Source organism: Mustela erminea, chromosome 6 (genome assembly GCF_009829155.1).
Source record: "Mustela erminea isolate mMusErm1 chromosome 6, mMusErm1.Pri, whole genome shotgun sequence".
Taxonomy (NCBI): domain Eukaryota; kingdom Metazoa; phylum Chordata; class Mammalia; order Carnivora; family Mustelidae; genus Mustela; species Mustela erminea.
In genome coordinates, this window is record NC_045619.1 from 35960136 (window position 1) to 35980349 (window position 20214).

Genomic DNA, 20214 nt, shown 5'->3' on the forward strand with positions numbered 1-20214 from the left:
CATCACCTAGATAAACCACTCAGGACAAAAATTAAGGAATAAGTAAATGCTAAGACTACATCTGCTACATCTCTGAGAGGGCAGAGATCATAACAACTTTGTTTCTCATTGTATCCCCAGAGCCTATTTTAGAAACTGACACATAATAGGCACTCTGCTTCTCTATATTTAAGGCCTGTACCATTTTATTTCTCCAGGGTTTCTCCAACTGGGATCTATAAAGACTATGTGAAGTGGGGTGGATATAAGCATATGTTCAAGGATCTATGAATTAATCTTAAGAATCTGTCAATTTTTCTAAACAGAGCTTCTGCTCAAAATGATTAGTATACAAACATTCTAGACAATGTCAATCACCACATTTTAAATAAGAACTGTCCTTTGACTTCAGAGTCTGAGGTTTTGTGACCATCATTGAATTTTTGGTAAACAATCTTATAAAAGAAGCAGAAAGTTAACAACACAGGTTCTGAAACCAGACTGCCTGGCTTCGTATTCTGACTCTACCACTAGCTGTGGTACCCCAGAAAGTTGTCCTGCCTCAGTATTCCCATCTGTAAAAATGTGGTAGAACTTTCTTGGGAGTCAAGATGGCGGAGGAATAGCTGACTGAGATGACATTAGGTCGTAGGAGTTCAACTAGATAGTTATCAAACCATTCCGAACACCTACAAACCCAACAGGAGGTCAGAGAGAAGAAGAGAAGCAATTCCAGAAACAAGAAATCGACCACATTCTGAAAGGTAGGACGTGCGGAGAAGTGAATCTGAAGCAGTGGGAAGACAGAACACAGGGAGAGGCTGGCTTCCAGCAAGCAGTGCAGCAACGGAACACAAAATCTGAACATTTAGAAGTCTGCTCCACTGAGGGACATCACACCTGAGGCTAAGGGGGAGTGGAGCCCTCTTGGGGACAGTGTGGTCTCAGGTCCTGCGGGGTCACAGAAGGATGGGGGGGTGTCTGAGTGTGGCAGGGCTACAAGGTATCTCTGATACCTCACAGGTATCAGCTAGGAGGTATCTGCTCTAATAGAGCAGGGAAACCAGCTACAGAGTTTGAGCCAAGGAGTGAGCTCTCAGCTCCGGGTTACCTTAAGCTGTGATCTGCAGCACAGTCAGGCCACTCTTTGAGCAGGGACCCGACAAGTGACAGGTCCACAGAGACTCACCTTCCTCTTCTGGAGGCAAAATCTGGGTTCGGAGACTCCAAACGGGGCTGTGCACCACAGACAGAAACACTTGGTCATAGGCCAGGTGAGCTCAGAGCACCGCCGGAGGCCAGGGAAATACGAGTGACTTTTCTCCAAGGGTGCACGGAGGAGTGGGGCCCCAATCTCTTGTCTCCACCAGGCTGGAGATTGGGAGGACGCCATCTTCATTCCCATCCTCCAGAGCTCTACCGAAAGTGTTCAGGGAACAAAAACTCCAAAGAGCAAACCCGAGCAAATTACTTAGCCCCGCCCCTGGCAAGGGCGGCACAATTCTGCCCCGGGCCAAGACATTTGAGAATCACTACAACAGTCCCCTCCCCCAGAAGATCAGCAAAAACATCCAGCCAAAACTATGCTCACTGATCAAAGAGAACAGCGGAATTCCAAGGAGGGGAAAGCAAAGCATGGAATTCATGGCTATCTGTCCATGATTCTTTGGTCTTGCAAAGTTAATTAATTTTTTTTAATTTATTTTTTTCTTATTCTAATTTTGTTAACTTTTCCTCTTTCCTCTTTTAATGTTTTTACACTAGTTTATCTTAACAATACCTTTATAAAAAAAAATCTGTTTAAACCTTCATCATTATAGTCATATTTTATCCTTCAGTGTATCTAACTATATTTTTTGTATACATATAGGGTTTTTTCTTCTAAAAAAAGCTGGGATACAATTTCTTCTAATAGATCAAAATGCACCCTAAATCTAGCACACAGCTTTGTTCTAGAATCCAGCCTGAGAAAATTCTCTCTACGTTCTTTTTTTTTTCTTTTTCCAACCAACTTATGTTATAAATTTCTTTTTCAGAATATTTTAAAAATTTTCACCTTTACAGTCTTATTCCACTTATCATGTTTACCCTTATTTTTGTATATATGTAAGTTTATTATTCTTTAAAATTTTGGGAGGTAGTTTCTTTTTTGGGGGGGTAGTTTCTTGTAAGAGACCAAAATACACCCAAAATCAAGTGAGTGGCTCTGCTCCATTCACCAGTCTACTCTCTCTCATTCTCTCTCTCTCTCTCTCTCTCTCTATATATATATATATATATATATTTTTTTTTTTAAATTCTTTTTACCCCCTTTTTTCTCTCCCCGATTTGGGGTCTCTTCTGAATTGCTTAGTGTACATTTTTCTGGGGCCTTTGCCACCCTTTTAGTATTTTATTCTCTAGTTCATATATTCTTATCTAGATAAAATGGCAAGGCTGAAAAACTCACCACAGAAAAAAAGAACAAGAGGCAGTTCCAAAGGCTATGGACCTAATCAATATGGACATTAGTAATATGGCAGATCTAGAGTTCAGGATGACGATTTTCAAGGTGCTAGCTGGGCTCAAAAAAGGCATGGAACATATCAGAGAAACACTGTCTGGACAAATGAAAGTCCTTTCTGGAGAAATAAAAGAACTAAAATCTAACCAAGCAGAAATTTAAAAAGCTATTAATGAAGTGCAATAAAAAATGGAGGCTCTTACTTCTAGGATAAATGAGGCAGAAGAGAGAATTAGTTACATAGAAGACCAAATGATAGAGAATAAAGAAGCTGAGCAGAAGAGAGACAAACAACTACAGGAACAGGAGGGGAGACTTCGAGAGATAAGTGATACCATAAGACAAAACAATATGAGAATTTGGACTCCAGAAGAAGAAGAAAGAGAGAGGGGAGCAGAAGGTATATTGGAGCAAATTATAGTAGAGGATTTCCCTAAGATGGCAAAGAGAACAAGCATCAAAATCCAGGATGCATAGAGAAACCCCCTCAAAATCAATAAAAATAGATCCACACTCCATCATCTAATAGAAAAACTTACAAGTCTTGGTGATAAGGAGAAAATCCTGAAAGCAGCTCAGGACAAGAAGTCTGTAACATACAATGGTAAAAATATTAGATTGGCAGCAGACTTATCCACAGAGACCTGGCAGGCCAGGATGGACTGGGATGATATATTTGGAGCACTAAATGAGAAAAACATGCAGCCAAGAATACTATATTCAGTTAGGCTATCACGGGAAATAGAAGGAGAGTTAAAAAGTTCCAGCACAAACAAAGATGAAAAGAATTGGTAAACACCAAACCAGCCCTACAGGAAATATTGAAAGGGGTACTCTAAGCAAAGAGAGAGCCTAAAACTAGTACACCAGAAAGGAACAGAGACAATATACAGTCATCTTACAGGCAATACAATGGCACTAAATTCCTATCTTTAAAGAGTTACCCTGAATGTAAATGGGCTAAATGCAATTCAAAATAGAAAAGACACAGGGTATCAGAATGGACAAAAAACCCAAAACCCATCTATATGCTGTCTACAAGAAACTCATTTTAGACCCAAAGACACCTCCAGATTAAAAGTGAGGGGGTGGACAACAATTTACCATGCTAATGGACATCAAAAGAAAGTTGGGGTGGAAACCCTTATATTAGATAAATTAAATTTTAAGCCAAAGACCATAATAAGAGATGAGGAAGGACACTATATCATATTTAAAGGGTCTGTGTAACAAGAAGATATAACAATTTTGAATATCTATGCCCCTAACATGGGAGCAGCCAACTATATAAACCAATTAATAACAAAATCAAAGAAACACATCGACAATAATACAATAATAGTAGGGGACTTTAACACCCCCTCACTGAAATAGACAGATATTCCAAGCAAAAGATCAACAAGAAAGTAAAGGTCTTAAATGATACACTGGATAAGATGGACATCACAAATATACTCAGGACATTCTGTCCCAAAGCAACAGAATACACATTCTTCTCTAGTACACATGGAATATTCTCCAGAATAGATCACATCTTGGGTCACAAATCAAGTCTCAACTGCTACCAAAAAGTTGGGATCATTCCCTGCATATTGTCAGACCACAATGCTCCGAAGCTAGAAGTCAATCACAAGAGGAAAGTTGGGAAGAACTCAGATATATCAAGGCTAAAGAGCATCCTACTAAAGAATGAATGGGTCAACCAGGAAATTAAGAAAAATTCATGGAAACAAATGATAATGGTAACACAACTATTCACAATCTGTGGGACACGGCAAAGGCGTCCTGACAGGGAAGTATATTGTGATACAAGCCTTTCTCAAGAAACAAGAAAGGTCTCAACTACACAACCTAACCCTACACCTAAAGGAGCTGGAGAAAGAGCAGCCAAGAAAGCCTAAACCCAGCAGGAGAAGAGAAATAATAAAGATCAGAGCAGAAATCAAGGAAACAGAAACCAAAAAACAATAGAACAAATCAACAAAACTAGGAGCTGGTTCTTTGAAAAAATTAAAAAGAATGATAAACCCCTGGCCACACTTATCAAAAAGAAAAGAGAAAGGACCCAAATTAATAAAAGCATGAATGAAAGAGGAGAGATCACAACCAACACCAAGGAAATACAAACAATATAAGAACATATTTTGAGCAGCTATACACCAGCAAATTTGACAATCTAAAAGATATGGATACATTCCTAGAGACATATAAACTACCACAACTGAACCAGGAAGAAAGAGAAAACCTGAACAGATCCATAACCAGTAAGAATGAAGCAGTTATCAAAAATCTCCCGAGAAACAAGAGCCTAGGGCCACATGGCTTCCCAGGAGATTTCTACCAAACATTTAAAGAAGAATTAATACCTATTCTCTGGAAATTGTTCCATAAAATAGAAATGGAAGGAAAAGTTCCAAACTCATTGTATAAAGCCAGCATTACCTTAATCCCAAAACCATACAAAGACCCCACCAAAATAAGAGAATTACAGACCAATATCCTTGATGAACACAGATGTGAAAATTCTCACCAAAATACTAGCCAATAGGGGCCAACATTAAAAAGATTATTCACTACAACCAAGTGGGATTTATTCCAGGGCTGCAAGGTTGGTTCAACAAATGCAAATCAATCAATGTGATACAATATATTAATAAAAGAAAGAACAAGAACCATATGATACTCTCAGTAGATGCTGAAAAAGCATTTGCCAAAGTACAGCATCCTTTCTTGATCAAAATTCTTCAAAATGTAGGAATAGAGGCTACATACCTCAATATCATCAAAGGCATCTATGAAAAACACACAGCGAATATCATTCTCAATAGGAAAAAACTGAGAGCTTTTCCCCTAAGGGCAGGAACATGGCAGGGATGTCCATTATCACCACTGCTATTCAAAATAGTACTAGAAGTTCTAGCCTCAGCAACCAGACAACAAAAGAAAATAAAAGGCATCTGAATCAGCAAAGAAGAAGTTAAACTCTCACTCTTTGCCAATGATATGATTCTTTATGTGGAAAACCCCAAAGACTCCACTCCAAATCTTCTAGAGCTTGAACAGGAATTCAGTAAAGTGTCGGGATACAAAACCAATGCACAGAAATCAGTTGCACTTCTATACACCAACAAAAAGACAGAAGAAAGAGAAATTAAGGAGTCAATCCCATTTACAATTGCACCCAAAACCATAAGATACCTAGGAATAAACCTAACTAAAGAGGCAAAGAATCTGTATTCAGAAAATTATAAAGTACTCATGAAAGAAATTGGGTAAGACAAAAAGAAATGGAAAAGCATTCCATGCTCATGGATTGGAAGAACAAATATTGTGAAAATGTCTATGTTACCTAAAGCTATCTACATGTTTAATGCAATCCCTATTAAAATACCATCCATTTTTTCCAAAGAAATGGAACAAATAATCCTAAAATTTATATGGAACAAGAAAAGACCCGGAATAGCCAGAGGAAAGTTGGAAAAGAAAACCAAAGTTGGTGGGATCACAATTCCAGACTTCAAGCTCTATTACAAAGCTGTCATCATCGAGACAGTATGGTACTGGCACAAAAACAGACACATAGATCAATGAAACAGAATAGAGAGCCCTGAACCAGACCTTCAACTCTATCGTCAACTAATCTTCAACAAAGCAGGAAAGAATGTTCAGTGGAAAAAAGACAGTCTCTTCAACAAATGGCGTTGGGAAAACTGGACAGTCACATGCAGAAAAATGAAACTGGACCATTTCCTTACACCACACATGAAAACAGACTCAATGTAAGACAAGAATCCATCAAAATTCTTGAAGAGAACACAGGAAGCAACCTCTTCGACCTCAGCTGCAGCAACTTCTTCCTAGAAACATCGCCAAAGGCAAGGGAAGCAAGGGCAAGAATGAACTATTGGGACTTCATCAAGATCAAAATCTTTGCGCAGCAAAGGAAAGAGTCAACAAAACCAAAAGACAACTGACAGAATGGAAGAAGATTATTTGCAAATGACATATCAGATAAAGGCTAGTATCCAAAATCTATAAAGAACTTGTCAAACTCAACACCCAAAGAACAAAGAATCTAATCAAGAAATGGGCAGAGGACATGAACAGATATTTCTTCAAAGAAAACAGCCAGATGGCCAACAGACAAATGAAAAAGTACTCCACATCACTCGGCATCATGGAAATACAAATCACATCCACAATGAGATACTACCTCACACCAGTTAGAATGGCTAAAATTAAGAAGTCAGGAAATGACAGATGCTGGAGAGGATGTGGAAAGGGGAACCCTACTACGCTGTTGGTGAGAATGCAAGCTGGCGTGGCCACTCTGGAAACAGCATGGAGGTTCTTCAAAAAGTTGAAAAAGAGCTACACTATGACCCAGCAATCGCACTACTGGGTATTTACCCTAAAGATACAAATGCAGTGATCTGAAGGGGCACGTGCACCCGAATGTTTATAGCAGCAATGTCCACAACAGCCAAACTATGGAAAGAACCTAGATGTCCAGCAACAGATGAATGGATAGAGATAATGTAGTATATATACACAATGGAATACTATGCAGCCATCAAAAGAAATGAAATCTTGCCATTTGCAACAACATGGTTGGAACTAGAGGGTATTTGCTGAGCAAAATAAGTCAACCAGAGAAAGACAATTATCATATGATTTCCCTGATATGAAGAATTTGAGAGGCAAAATGGGGGTTTGGAGGGTAGGGAAGGAAAAAATGAAACAAGATGGGATCAGGAGGGAGACACATCATAAGAGACTCTCTTTAATTTTTTTAAAGATTTTTTTTTTTTAATTTGACAGAGAGAGATCACAAGTAGACAGAGAGGCAGGCAGAGAGAGAGAGAGAGGTAGCAGGCTCCCCTTGAGTAGAGAGCCCAATGTGGGGCTTGATCCTAGGACCCTGAGATCATGACCTGAGCTAAAGGCAGGGGTAACCTATGGAGCCACCCAGGCACCCTCCCCCCAATAAGAGATTCTTAACCTCACAAAAGAAACTGAGTGTTGCCAGGGGCATGGGGGCATGGGAGAGGGCAGTTGGGTTATGGACATTGGGGAGAGTGTGTGCTATGGTGAGTGCTATGAAGTGTGTAAGCCTGATGATTCACAGACCTGTACCCCTGGGGCAAATCATACATTATATGTTAATTTAAAAAATGTGGTAGAACTTAACTTTGAATGTCAAACTAGTATAGATGTTATTAGGCTGACATTGTCTCATTGAAGAAAAAAATGACAATTTTCTGGAGCCCAAGTTAGACACAATTTTCAAATAATCAATAGACTTATACCTAGAAATACAGACCTAGAGTAGTTATCAACTTTTAAAACTCTCAAAATTATTATTCCCATTTAAGAGAATGCTCTTTTTTTTCTTTTTAGATCTTTAGGTATATGTGAAAAATGTACCTACCATCCAAACATGGAGACCCAGTTTATACACATTCAAATGTTAATAATGGGTTTAAAGATTTTATTTATTTGCCAGAGGGAGAAAGAGAGGTTGAGAGAGAGAGAGAGAGACAACACAAGTGGGAAAGGAAGACGTAGGCTCTCTGCTGAGCAGGGAACCCCATGTAGAACGCAATTCCAGGATTCCAGGATCATGACCTCAGCCAAAGGCAGACACTTAACCAACGAGCCACCCAGGTGCCCCTAAATAATGGGTTTAAAGCAATGATAAGATCATATAGTGCGGGACGCCTGGGTGGCTCAGTTGGTTAAGCAGCTGCCTTCGGCTCAGGTCATGATCCCAGGGTCCTGGAATCGAGTCCCACATCGGGCTCCTTGCTCAGCAGGGAGCCTGCTTCTCCCTCTGCCTCTGCCTGCCTGTCTGCCTGCCTGCCTGTGCTCACTCACTCTCTCTCCCTCTGTCTCTGACAAATAAATAAAATCTTTTTAAAAAAAAATTTAAAAAAAAAAAGATCATATAGTGCTTAGGGTATTATCCATCATCTGATTTCCATAAAATTTCCCTACAAGTAGCAAACGTTTGGGAGTTACTGTGTCAATCAGCATATTATAAAATAAAATGATAATGTCATATTATTTGATGAATAAAAAACTCAGCATATGTACGTGTCTCCAATAAAGATTTCTAAGACTAATTAAAGTAAATAATTCTTAAGTAGCAAAATAATTCCATCCCAAAGACCTGAGGAATCTATTGTTCTCAATACAAGTCTAATGATGCTGTATCAAAAAAAAATGAGATATTAAAGTAGAGACAACTAAATTTAAGTGAGAAGTTATAAATTCTTAATAGGAATCTCTTTATCCATTGAAAAAATAAAATAGATGTCCATGTATTTTGAATTTAAGTAGAGTGACCTACAGAAACACATCTTTAAAATCTTTTGGTCTTTTATTGGTTTCATACTGATATTTTTCCAAATAGTTTTTTGTCATGTCTGGTATCATTTTAATAAAGCAACTAATCATGATGAAGATATATCAACCCATACTATGAATTTACTTATTATTGCAGGTCTGATTTGCTGATAGTTTGATAGCACAGCTGTGGTTACAAGCGAAAGTAGAGCCAATGAAATAAGAAGAAACCCATGATTAGGGGCTCCTCGGTGGTGCAGTTAGTTAAGCAGCTGACTCTTGGTTTCAGCTCAGGTCATGATCTCAGGGTCCTGAGATCAAGCCCTGTGTTGGGTTCTGTGCTCAGCACAGCGTCTGCTTGAGATTGTCTGTCTACTCCTTCCCCCACTGAGGCTGTCTCTCTTTCTCTAATACATTTAAAAAAAAAAATCTTAAAAAAAAAACACCCTCTTTTGATTACAAAAATTTAGCATACAGTATAACCCTTTGGGAAAAGACAGTTGAAACTTGTTAAGAAAAAAGAGAAAATAATTATTGGTTTCTGGTACTATAATGGAAAATGTACTATATATTTAAGAGAAAGAATTTGTCACACAGGAAACTGTAATATATGTTGAGGATTTTTAGGTGTTTGTTTTAGTGGGTTTTATCAGTATTCTTATATATACAACCAATGAAAATTACAAGTGGAATCAAGAAATAAGTTGGTATAAGAATAGATTCCATGAGGAAGATTCAGCTGTCTCTTCTTTGATCAAATAGTTAAGTAAATAAGGATAGAGTACCTTAGAATGAGCAATAAGGAAAAAAAAAGTGATGGATAGAGATAGTGATAATGTTTAACATCCATTCTTGAACTTGTTGAAATCTGTCATACCACACTTTCAAAAACACAGTTTATTATTTCTTCATGTAATTTAAGCACTTAATTTTTCTTTTTTTTTGGTCATGAATTGTTAGAAGTATCTCATATATATTATTTGGCAAATCATTTTAATAAATACTTTTTTCAAAATTGCTTATCTTTAAAATTCAGCATTTCTAAATTCCTAAACTACTTTTCAGGTGAAACCAATTTAATCATCGTGTAACTAAATCCAACTCTCTTATCACAGAGCTCTCCTGACACCACATTTGCCCTCTATAACTTCTCATTTATTCTTCAAAAAAAAAAAAAAAAAAAAAATTTGCATACATTGTAAAGCTGCATTTCTGAGCTTTATTTCAGTGGAAACCACTTAAGAAAGTGAAAACAAACAAACAGAAAGAAGGAGATGAAAACCAAACAGGAATGATGAGAGAGTTGGTCAAATATAAACCTCCTGTTCTTAAGAAACTGAGTTCTCTACAGTTTTAATTTTTGATGTAACCATAGTGTAGTTCAGGGTCATTTCTAAAACTCCTGAGTATCACCAGTAGCCACTTGTTGCTACTTGATATTCAAGGAAATAACAGATGATTATAAGACAAAGACTGAAAAATTGTGTAGCACACACATTTTCCCCCCTCTTAAAAATGTCACTCTGTTCAGCCGTATATTCTACTGCTTGTTAGCAAAGATTATGTTACACATATTTAAATAAATTCTTCTCAAGTGATAAAGAAAAACTCTTGATTCTGATATTATCCAGTGATAGGAAATTTAGCATTTATAATAGCTCGCTCTGGGAGAATAATGTCATTCAGGATAAAAACATCTCTCCTTGACCAAAGATAGACACAGGCTCCTCTGAGCCCTCTTTTTGACTAGGCCTGGTCCCTGGGTCTTGTCTGAGGCCATAGCAAAAATCCCGCTAAGTTCACTTAGTGAGAATCTCTCCACCCCTGCTCTCTGACAAGTTCTTCATCCCTCACGCTTGTTGGTTATAAATCCCCAGTGTTTTTACTGTATTTGAGGTGACACCCCCTCTCTCCCCCCATTGTGACTAATCATCCTAAATAAAGTTTTGCTTACTTTTTAAAAAGAGTATCAATAATCATTTTTCTTTAACAAGGACATAGGGATTTCATAAGAAAATAATCTACCAATTTACTAATTTTTCAGGATCTGCCCAACTTTTACTTGTCTTTATGATCAAATATAATAATATAATCTGCAGATATAAATATGTAAGAGTTCTGATAGATATCAAGCATTTAGGGGTAGAGGAAAAAACAAGGAAACCAAAAAAGGTGGTAAGATGTTACGGGAAAATTAGAAGAAGGAGGGAATAAAGATTCATACACAAACATAGCTTTTGGTTAATGTTTCAGTATATCTTTAGAAAAACATAGCCCCATGAGATCAGCCAAGATCAGAAACATAGATGCCTATAAGGATGATAGAAATGGAGGAAACCAGCTGTCGAAATAACCGAAGGGGATTATGAAGAATGTGATGACTGGGGTGGGGGGAGGGCACATCCTTCTGATGGTGGCACCTCCCAGCCCCCCCACTTGATACTCCCAGGTAGCATTGTGGACCACTGTGGTTAGATTAGCTGAGTTTTCCCAGAAAATGCCAGGAATCCAGTTACTCTGGAGAAGGAACTAAATACAATTTTAGTGTGTGGTCCCACAATTCAAACAATTATAGTTATAAATCCATGCAAAGGATACCCCCACAAAGAAATGTGAGTAAAAATAAACATGCTTGGAATCAGAGAACATAATTAAGTGAATTTCCCAGAGGTTTTGATGTTCCCCAACCTAAAGTACTCAAGCTGATTTTCTTTATAGCCAAGAGCCCCTTATGTTTCTGCCTGTGCCTCACACCTCCTCCCCAACCCATCCTTTTCTGCTTGTGATTCTGAAACACACACAGAGTGCATACACACATTCAAAAACTCAGGTTTAAGGATGATTGCATGTGGACTGTGATGAATAACAATGCCCCAAGTATGGAAAAACTGTAAATACAGCTTAGTTTAGGCCAACTATATGATCCCAGGCTAGGCAAAACCTATCCCACACCAACAGTTAGTCAACAAGTGCATTCTAATAATCATCTTTATCTTCCAAGCATGGAGACTTGTACAAGATAATAAACAGAAAAAAAAAATAGCAACCACTTCAGACATACATTTTTTTTTTTTCTGGTTTACCTTACATTTTCAAAATGGAAGTACAATACAAAACACAGTACCATGTAAGCAGAGAGAGGCAAATGTACCCCAAACTAGACTTTGTAACTTGTTAGAGGAAAGAACTACACCATCTAAATGGGGAAGAAGATTGACAGTGGAAAGGAGCTTGAAGACAGACCCAGGTGGGACAGGACAAAAACTGAGCCTGGCGTAAATGAAGCTATCAGGGAAGCGAGCATCTGTGTTGGTGAAATTAGACAAGAATTAGATATCTTATTTCTCCTGATGTGTGCATAAATATACATATCGATGTGATGAAGGTTGTTTATGAACTGAAGTAGAATGAGTGTTTGTTGACTTAATTACATACCTGTGAATAAACAAGTCTCATTTCGATGATATCTCTGGGCCCATTTAATAAAACCAGGTAAAACGAGGGGGAAAACTAATGGCAATTTTTCTCTTGATTGAAACCAGTTTATTCTGGGTTTGTCAACTTCCCTCATTCCATTTTCTCACTGTAAAATGTAGAGATGTATTTGAAACTGAAATCACTAGCGAGAGTGGGAAATATATGTGCAACGTGAAAGCACATTTTACTCATGAAGTCAGTATGGTGATTCTGGGATCCACATATTATTAACGTCTGAAAGTCAAAAGACACATGGTATATAATTTTCCCACATCACAGAGGGTTGTGGAAACTTCTGGAATAGGCCATATGGTTCTTCCTTCATTTACAAGCAGAAATGTAGTTTAGCTGCTTCCCAGACAAATTATTATTAACCATCCCTTTTTTTCTTCCCCCAACGAAAGGACAATCTCAGTAATTTCCCCACCAAAAATCTCTTACATGGTCAAATTTGAATCTGTCCTGTTTAACTTAATTTCATGGTCTCTTGTTCTAGTTAGGGTGGAAGAATATCTTTCCCATCAGTAAATAGCTATTTTCAAAATATTTTCTATCCCGTCCATCAATAACTGCCCAAATGATTAATTCTTAACTGTGCCCCGCCCCCCCCCCAGCCAATCCCAGCCTTAGTGGTTATTTCCGATGAGCAGCCATCTCCTCTCACCCTCCCTCCCACCCCACCACATTTTTCATAAAAAGGGTCGTCCACACTGAAAGTAATACATTATAAAAATGTTGATATCTCATAACACAGCTGCAACTCTTACACAGAAGCTCATTTCTTTGAATCCCATATTTCTCATTTTATCGTTGACTTAAAATCATTGCTGAAGAGCCCGAATGGATAACACTGGCTTTAATTTTATAATAACACTTTAAAATAATTTATGCTCTAAGTGCCTAGGAAAGGTATAATGTACATATGTAATTTCCTATTGGATAATCTGATCCTTGGAACAGATTTCCCTTTATTTCATACGTAATAACGGCACATGATAGAACATTTATGAAATACTATACATCTTAGAGATCTAAATCTCTTGACTGTAACATCTGACACAAAAGTCAGAGAAGTTGGCTCAAAACGAGAACTCATCTGTTGGTGATTTCAGAACTTCATTTAAAATTATCACAAAAGGGGGCACCTGGGTGGCTCAGCTGGTTGGGCATCCGACTCTCTCTCTCTCTATTATTTTGTTTAAATTAACACATAATGTATTATTTGTTGCTTCACGGGTACAGGTCAGTGAGTCTTCAGTCTTACACAATTCACAGCACTCACCATAGCACATACCCTCCCCTCAGCTCAGGTGCACTTTTTCTCATTTTATTTAAATTCTGTGTTGGGCTCCACACTGGGAGAGGAGCCTACTTAAGAAAAAATAAAAATAAGTAAGTAAAAGAATTATCACAAAATGACAAATGGCTTAATGATATATCTTACAAAACTGTACTTCTATTGGTATTTATCTCATATAGCTATGCCAGACCTATGTCAATTATGATCTGCCATGCACCTCAGCACAACAGCTGTTCACAGGTCTTTGACCTCAAATTCTCTCCTCTTCCCACAGCATTAGCAGATAAGTAACTGTGATAGAAGTAATTTACTACCTCAGCTTATGCCCCTCTATTTCTAATTTTCCACCCTTTTTATCTTCAGTCTACTTTCTGTTCTTCACCCTAAGGAGAAAATGATCTTTGAAGATCTTTGGTATGTTTCTGCTGTCTCCTCTACTTGGACACATTCTTCATCTCATATTTAGAAACATTCACATCTCTTACCACCTACCTCTAATATTTGATAAATATGCACTTAATGCTTCTTTCCTATTACCCTGTCTCTTTCATTTATCTTCAAACTTACAGAATCATTTGACACTCTCTGTTGCCAGTTCTCCATTTCCCTAACCCATTACCAACTTCCGCCCATGTCACCTGCACAAAAGTTGTACTAGGTATAGGTAGTCAAGGGCATCTTATTCTCTGAAGTCAGCAAAAATTCTCAGTCTTTGTTTTCCTTTGCCTTTAGCAGCAGTGAGACTTGCTCATTAACACTGATTTCTATGTTCTATCATTGTCTCATATCCTACATTCCAAATGCAGAGATTTCCAGGGGTTTGAAATCATCTCCCTTCTCTACTTCTGTACATCTCTCCCTGGTCATCTTAACCACTCCTTTGGCAGTGTCTCCTTTTTGCAAATAACTCCCACATCTCTATTCTTAGCTCTGGCCTCCCTCAACTGCCTACTTGATAGGAATGTCCCATGGACAATTATAATATCCTATCTCACTCAGAATCTGCTTGGTCCAAACTTAACGTTTTTTTTTTCCTTGAAATAAATACACTCCTCTGACTTCCCTGTTTCTGTGTAGGGTTTTTCTTTTTCCAAGTTACCTAAACTCAGAATTTTATTTTATTTTTTCAAAGATTTGTATTTATTTATTTGACAGACAGAGATCACAAGCAGGCAGAGAGGCAGGCAGAGAGAGGAGGGGGAAGCAGGCTCCCTGCTGAGCAGAGAGCCCAATGCGGGGCTCCATCCCAGGACTCTGGGATCATGATTTGAGCCGAAGGCAGAGGCTTTAACCCACTGAGCCACCCTATACTCAGAATTTTAGAACATTCATCAGGCCAACTAGTTTTCCTATTTGTATCCCATCAAATAATCTTATTTCCTCTGCATATTCTTTTTCATTGCAATTTGTTTCTGTACTTCTTTTAGATTATGACTTCTGCTTAAAAATATTATAATAACTTTTTATTTGGTTTTCCCAAGGTGGCACCTTCCAACTCTACGTTCCCAAATGCAACCCACATTCTTCATTTCAAAATATGAATGGCTATTCAAAATTATCACTTTCATTATGTCATGCTGTTCAACATAATTCTGGAATACAAACTCCTAATTCTTGACATGGCATCCAATGCCTTTCTTCTGGTTTTATCTTCATTTCTTGTTCTATTTTCCCCCAGTAGTCCTCTCTGCCCCTAACCCCGGACAATATAAGCTATATGTGTCTGCTTACTATTTCTCATGCCTAGTTCATGTTTTCTCAGCTCCATGCCCTTATTCATGCATAGGTCTCAACCTGCCAGAATTCTATTTTTTCTCCTCCTCCTGCTAAAATCTTTGCCTACAAACAGTCTATCATTTCATGACTATCTAACTTTCCTACTCTGACTCAAAGCCTTCTAGGATCAATCCAACTGAAAGTAATTTCTCTCTCCTGTACACTTTTCTAGCACTACCTTGTATCACTCACAAAGTACTTATTATATAGCATTATTTACTGCCCTAAAGTGTGAGGATTTGGATCCATGCATTCTCTCCTCCACTGCCTCCCCATATTAGATAGTACAATTTCTCAAGATCAAGGGTAATTTTTCATAACTTTGAAATCTACTTTGAAGCCACTGCACTTAGCATAGAGTCTTACACAATGCTGGAATTTGATAAAAAAAAAAATGAAATGAAATCAGACTAAAAATAATAACATCTAGAAAAATATAAGATATATAGACCTGATCATTAGTAATTACCCCTCTCTAACTTCTAGAGTTCACTAAAAGCCAAACACAAGTCTTGGGTGACTTTGTATTATGCAAATTTCCCGTTCTTCACATTAGAAAAAAATTAAAAATCCATAAGTTAATGCAGAATTTGGCTTAATTCCCAAAGGAGGAAAAAAACTGTTTCATTTAAATGTTCCCTCTAGTCCTCAGGAGTCAGCATTTTTTGATGTGCATAAGTGAGAGAGAAGACAGAGTTATCTTTTTAAAGTAACCTCCAGAGAGAAATCGGTTTTATTTACACAAATGAAAAGGTAAAAGTGAAAAACTTAAAAATAGCAATTTTGGTTAAGAGTCTTTCCATTATCAAAATGTTTTAGTGTAGTACGAGGTTTAATGTTAGATTATTCCCTCCTACTCACCAAAAAAATCAACCAAATAGGATTAAAAAATGTAATGGTGCCATTTTAGTAATAAATATATTTCTCTAACTGCATGCTTGAGTAAATGACAATGTCTTAAATATCTCTGATGAAGAGACAATATCATAATCTAACGGTGAAAATTACATGCGCTTGCTAATTTAGAGTTTGATTACTTTAGCATTTGATCACTGGAATTCTTTGTATTTAAAATGTTCCAAGAAGACCATTAACAACTTTAAAGCAAACTGTATGAAAAAATAGGGCTTTTGTAGAATAGAAAGAAATGAAGAAATTAATCATGGATGTACTAAAGAAACAGAATAGGTATTTTATTAAGAGAGTAATATATTCCACGGATAACAATGTTTTCAATATGATGATAATTAAGTGGTAGTGCACAGGGTTATAGCCACAAAATTTACTTTGGAGAGTCATGATCTGACATGAACATTGCTATAACACCCGCAGGGTCCCCCACACAGAGCTCCTGATTGTCATAGTTGGACATTCAAAAAACAGAAGAAAATGCCTTTTGAAAAATAAGATTAGACTACTGTATAGACAAGAAAAGTAGAAAAAACAGTGTAACTACTGAAATAAAGAAGGAGAAAGGAAGTCTGTTTACTAAGTTCTTTTGCAAGCAGGGAACTGAAATTCATTCTATGAAAGCACAGAAATAACATAGGATGTTCTTAAGACAAAAGGAAGATCAGTTATGATCAAGACAAATGTTAGATGGATGCTTTAATTTGGACTGGATGCTAACTTCTAATAAATTGTTACATGGACTATTGTTTAAAGAGGTCTCCTTGGTTCAGAACACAACCTTCTGTTATTGCCAATGTCTTTATGAGTCTTGCCATGGTGGCAGCCTACTTATCTAGATTACATACAGAGAACCAAAACCCAATTCATAAAACAGATTAGGGAAAGACCCCATTTCTTGACCCATAATTGTAACAGCATTTACTTACTGTTAAGTTTGATCTTCCTATTCTATCCAATCCGTAAAATACTTAATTTATTGTTACTAGATAAAGGAAGTAGCATTTGAATAAACGTATTTTTCAAAAACAGGCTGCAGAATGTTTATGAAGAAATTTGGGGGGTTTCAGAAAAAGTGGCATTAAATTGGGAGATTAAATATTGATTTTATGATTTGGCCAGCCATTTAAAATAAACAATCTCATGAATCTGGCTTAAATCTAGGATATCTCAGTGTCTTTTTCATTTTTTTTTTTTTTTTTTTTAGGTCAAGTCAGATTGCTCAGCTAGTTCTTTTCTCACTAATCCATTATAATGTGCCGAAGAAGACCATTTGATCAACTACTTAACAAAAAAAACCCTGACACTTAAGTGACTGATACTCAATGAGTAACAGTTGAACTTAACATTGTACTTATTATGTGTGTTATAGGCATTATATTAATCAGTGTGAAGGGAAAAAAAAGAAAGAAAAAAAAAACTCTGATTCTTGCCTTCAGCGAATGAAGCTATATAATGAAGATCTCAGGGCACTTGGGTAGCTCATTCCTTTTAGTGTCCAACTCTTGGTTTCAGCTCAGGTCATGATCTCAGGGTCTTGAGATCAAGCCCCAAATTGGGCTTCATGCTCAGCTTGGAGTCTGCTTCTCTGTCTTCCTGTCCCTCTCCTTCTGCCCTCTCCCCACCTGCACATGTGTGCACATTCACGCTTTCTCTCTAAAATAAATCCTTCAAAAAAATTAAAGATCTCATATTCAACCACTATAAACACTATACAAAGATGGTCACCTCAGGCATTTACAAAGCTACACCTCCTAATGTCTCCTATGTCTCCCCCTGAGCCTCCTACTTCCCTTTTCCTGATCTGTTTATCCACAAGCACTTATCACTGTCTGACACCATATATGTTTTACTTATTTTTCTACTTCACCTTCTCAGACCAGACTGTCAGTTCCTAACAGGCAGGGACTCTGGTCAATTTTGTGCACTTCTGCGTATCCAGTGCCTGGAATGGTCCTTGGCATTTAACAGGTACTCAGTAAATATTTACTGAATACATAAATGAGAGGACCGTTACTATTTTCATTTCTTAATCTTCTGGCTTGCATTGCCTTCAATATGCTGCATTTCTCCATCAAGCTCTCTGTTACGCACTGAGTGGCCTGGGTTACAATGTGATCCCACTTATCACCTGTGATACTGAGTGAGATATTAATTTCTCTGGGCTTGGGCAGAATGGGGACCACAGATATATCTGTGGGTTGTTGTGAGAAATGAATGAGGGAATTCCCATGAAGTACTTAGCACAGTGTCTGACGCATAATCAGTGTGTTCAATAAATTTTAGGTGTTATTGTTCTTACCATTATAACTATTAAGTTATTTTCTTCTGTTGCCAACAGCTCACCAATTCTTGAAGTACCACATAATTAATGTAACTGGGGACATCGACATTCTGGGCTAAGGTTACATGTGGTTGTATCTGCTTAAAAAACAAAAAAACAAACAAAAAAAAAACAACTCCCCCTGTGCGTTGCATTCAGGGAGCATTAATTCTCCTCTTTCGTGCTCCTACAGGACTGTATATACCTCTGTGTAGCAATTGCCACACTGTATTTGAATCAGTTGAGTATCTTCAGTGTTCTCCGCTCCATTATGTGGTCTTCTAGGGAATGAAATCTCTGTATCCTATGGCAAAGCAGGCACTCTATAGATGTTTGCCCAATGGATGAGTTACTATATAGAAATGAGACTTATCCCACTATCTGTAGTCTTATCACATATGCACTTTCATTACTGTTTCAAAATTACATTTCTCGACAGACAGTCAAGACCTAGAGAGGAAGGGGAGAAGGCTTTAGCATTGGAGGGCAATGCCAGGCCGTGTGCATGAGAATGAAAGCAACACGCTGGAGGTCAGTGGTGTGCAGCGAATAAAAAAATGCTTAGAAAACAGATATAAAACTGGTTCTTATTTTCTCATAAATTATTCCTCCATTTCAATAGTAATGATCTAATTTATATCCATCCCACTTTATGGAAGTGTGACTACCCAGGGAAAAATTCTAATAAAAACATACTTGATAAAGTTGAAAAGCACAGTTATTAGAAATGAGGACTGTGCAAGAGGCAGAGGCACAGCTCAAGGTCTGAGTGTATGTAAAGATCAAAAAAAGCTTATGATGTTAGGAAATCCTTAGGTATTTAACACCATAGCAAAAAACACTTTCAGGGAACTGATTTTAAAAGCAACCAAATGCCAAGTATTTGATAATGCTAAAACCTGTATTCAAGTGATAAAACCATACAGTATGGTGCTTTACACAGGATAGAAAACAGCAATTCGTATCTCTGCAAAAAGAAAAGAAGCTTGAGACTGGGAGATCGGATTGTTGAATTAGCCATTTAGTGAGTATTCAGAAGAAGCGATCAGAGAGACGCAGCCCAGTATCATGAGGCTTCTATGTTTAAAGCTATCACATGCTGTGACTCTATCCCTTTGAGTAATATTTCTCATTAGGAAGGTACTTACATTAGGTCTCAGTCTGGCTGCCAGATCATAATATTTCTCGGCTGCTTCATTGAGGCTGGCCTGTCTGTTAAAGATGAAAAAAAAAAAAAATCAAACTATATCATTTATTTTAAAATTTCAGAGAAGTGAACCAGAATCATTATGCAGCAAGATAATATTAACTTTTAAAAATATTACCAACATACCAATCAAACCGTAAGTTGCCTAAAGCAGATAAAATACATTAAACTGAATGCATGCAATATACTTATTGTCTTTAAGGCATTACAAATAGTATCTCAACATAATCCTTTTAGTAGTTGTTATTAGTTTAAATTTACGTATTGAGAATTAGAAATGTTATTTTTATTTTCCAAGCTAACCCAGATAATGTTTTAGGGTTGGGATTCTCCAGCTTCAACTGGATATCCCAGAGAAATCTTGATTTTTAAAAATAAAATGTCAAAAAATT

The 20214-nt window shown here is 37.3% G+C and overlaps 1 protein-coding gene across 4 annotated transcripts in view; it reads right to left on the bottom strand.

Moving 5' to 3' along the window:
* Nucleotides 1–20214, bottom strand: part of TMTC2 (transmembrane O-mannosyltransferase targeting cadherins 2) — a 437531-nt gene that overhangs the window by 42378 nt on the left and 374939 nt on the right. For 2 of the 4 annotated variants that reach the window (XM_032346873.1, XM_032346877.1), the window contains one exon: nt 19764–19827. In XM_032346873.1, the coding sequence (XP_032202764.1) occupies nt 19764–19827 (64 nt within the window). Of the gene's footprint in view, nt 1–17971; nt 18717–19763; nt 19828–20214 lie in introns of those variants that run through there. The other 2 variants (XM_032346875.1, XM_032346874.1) reach the window with 2 other exon arrangements.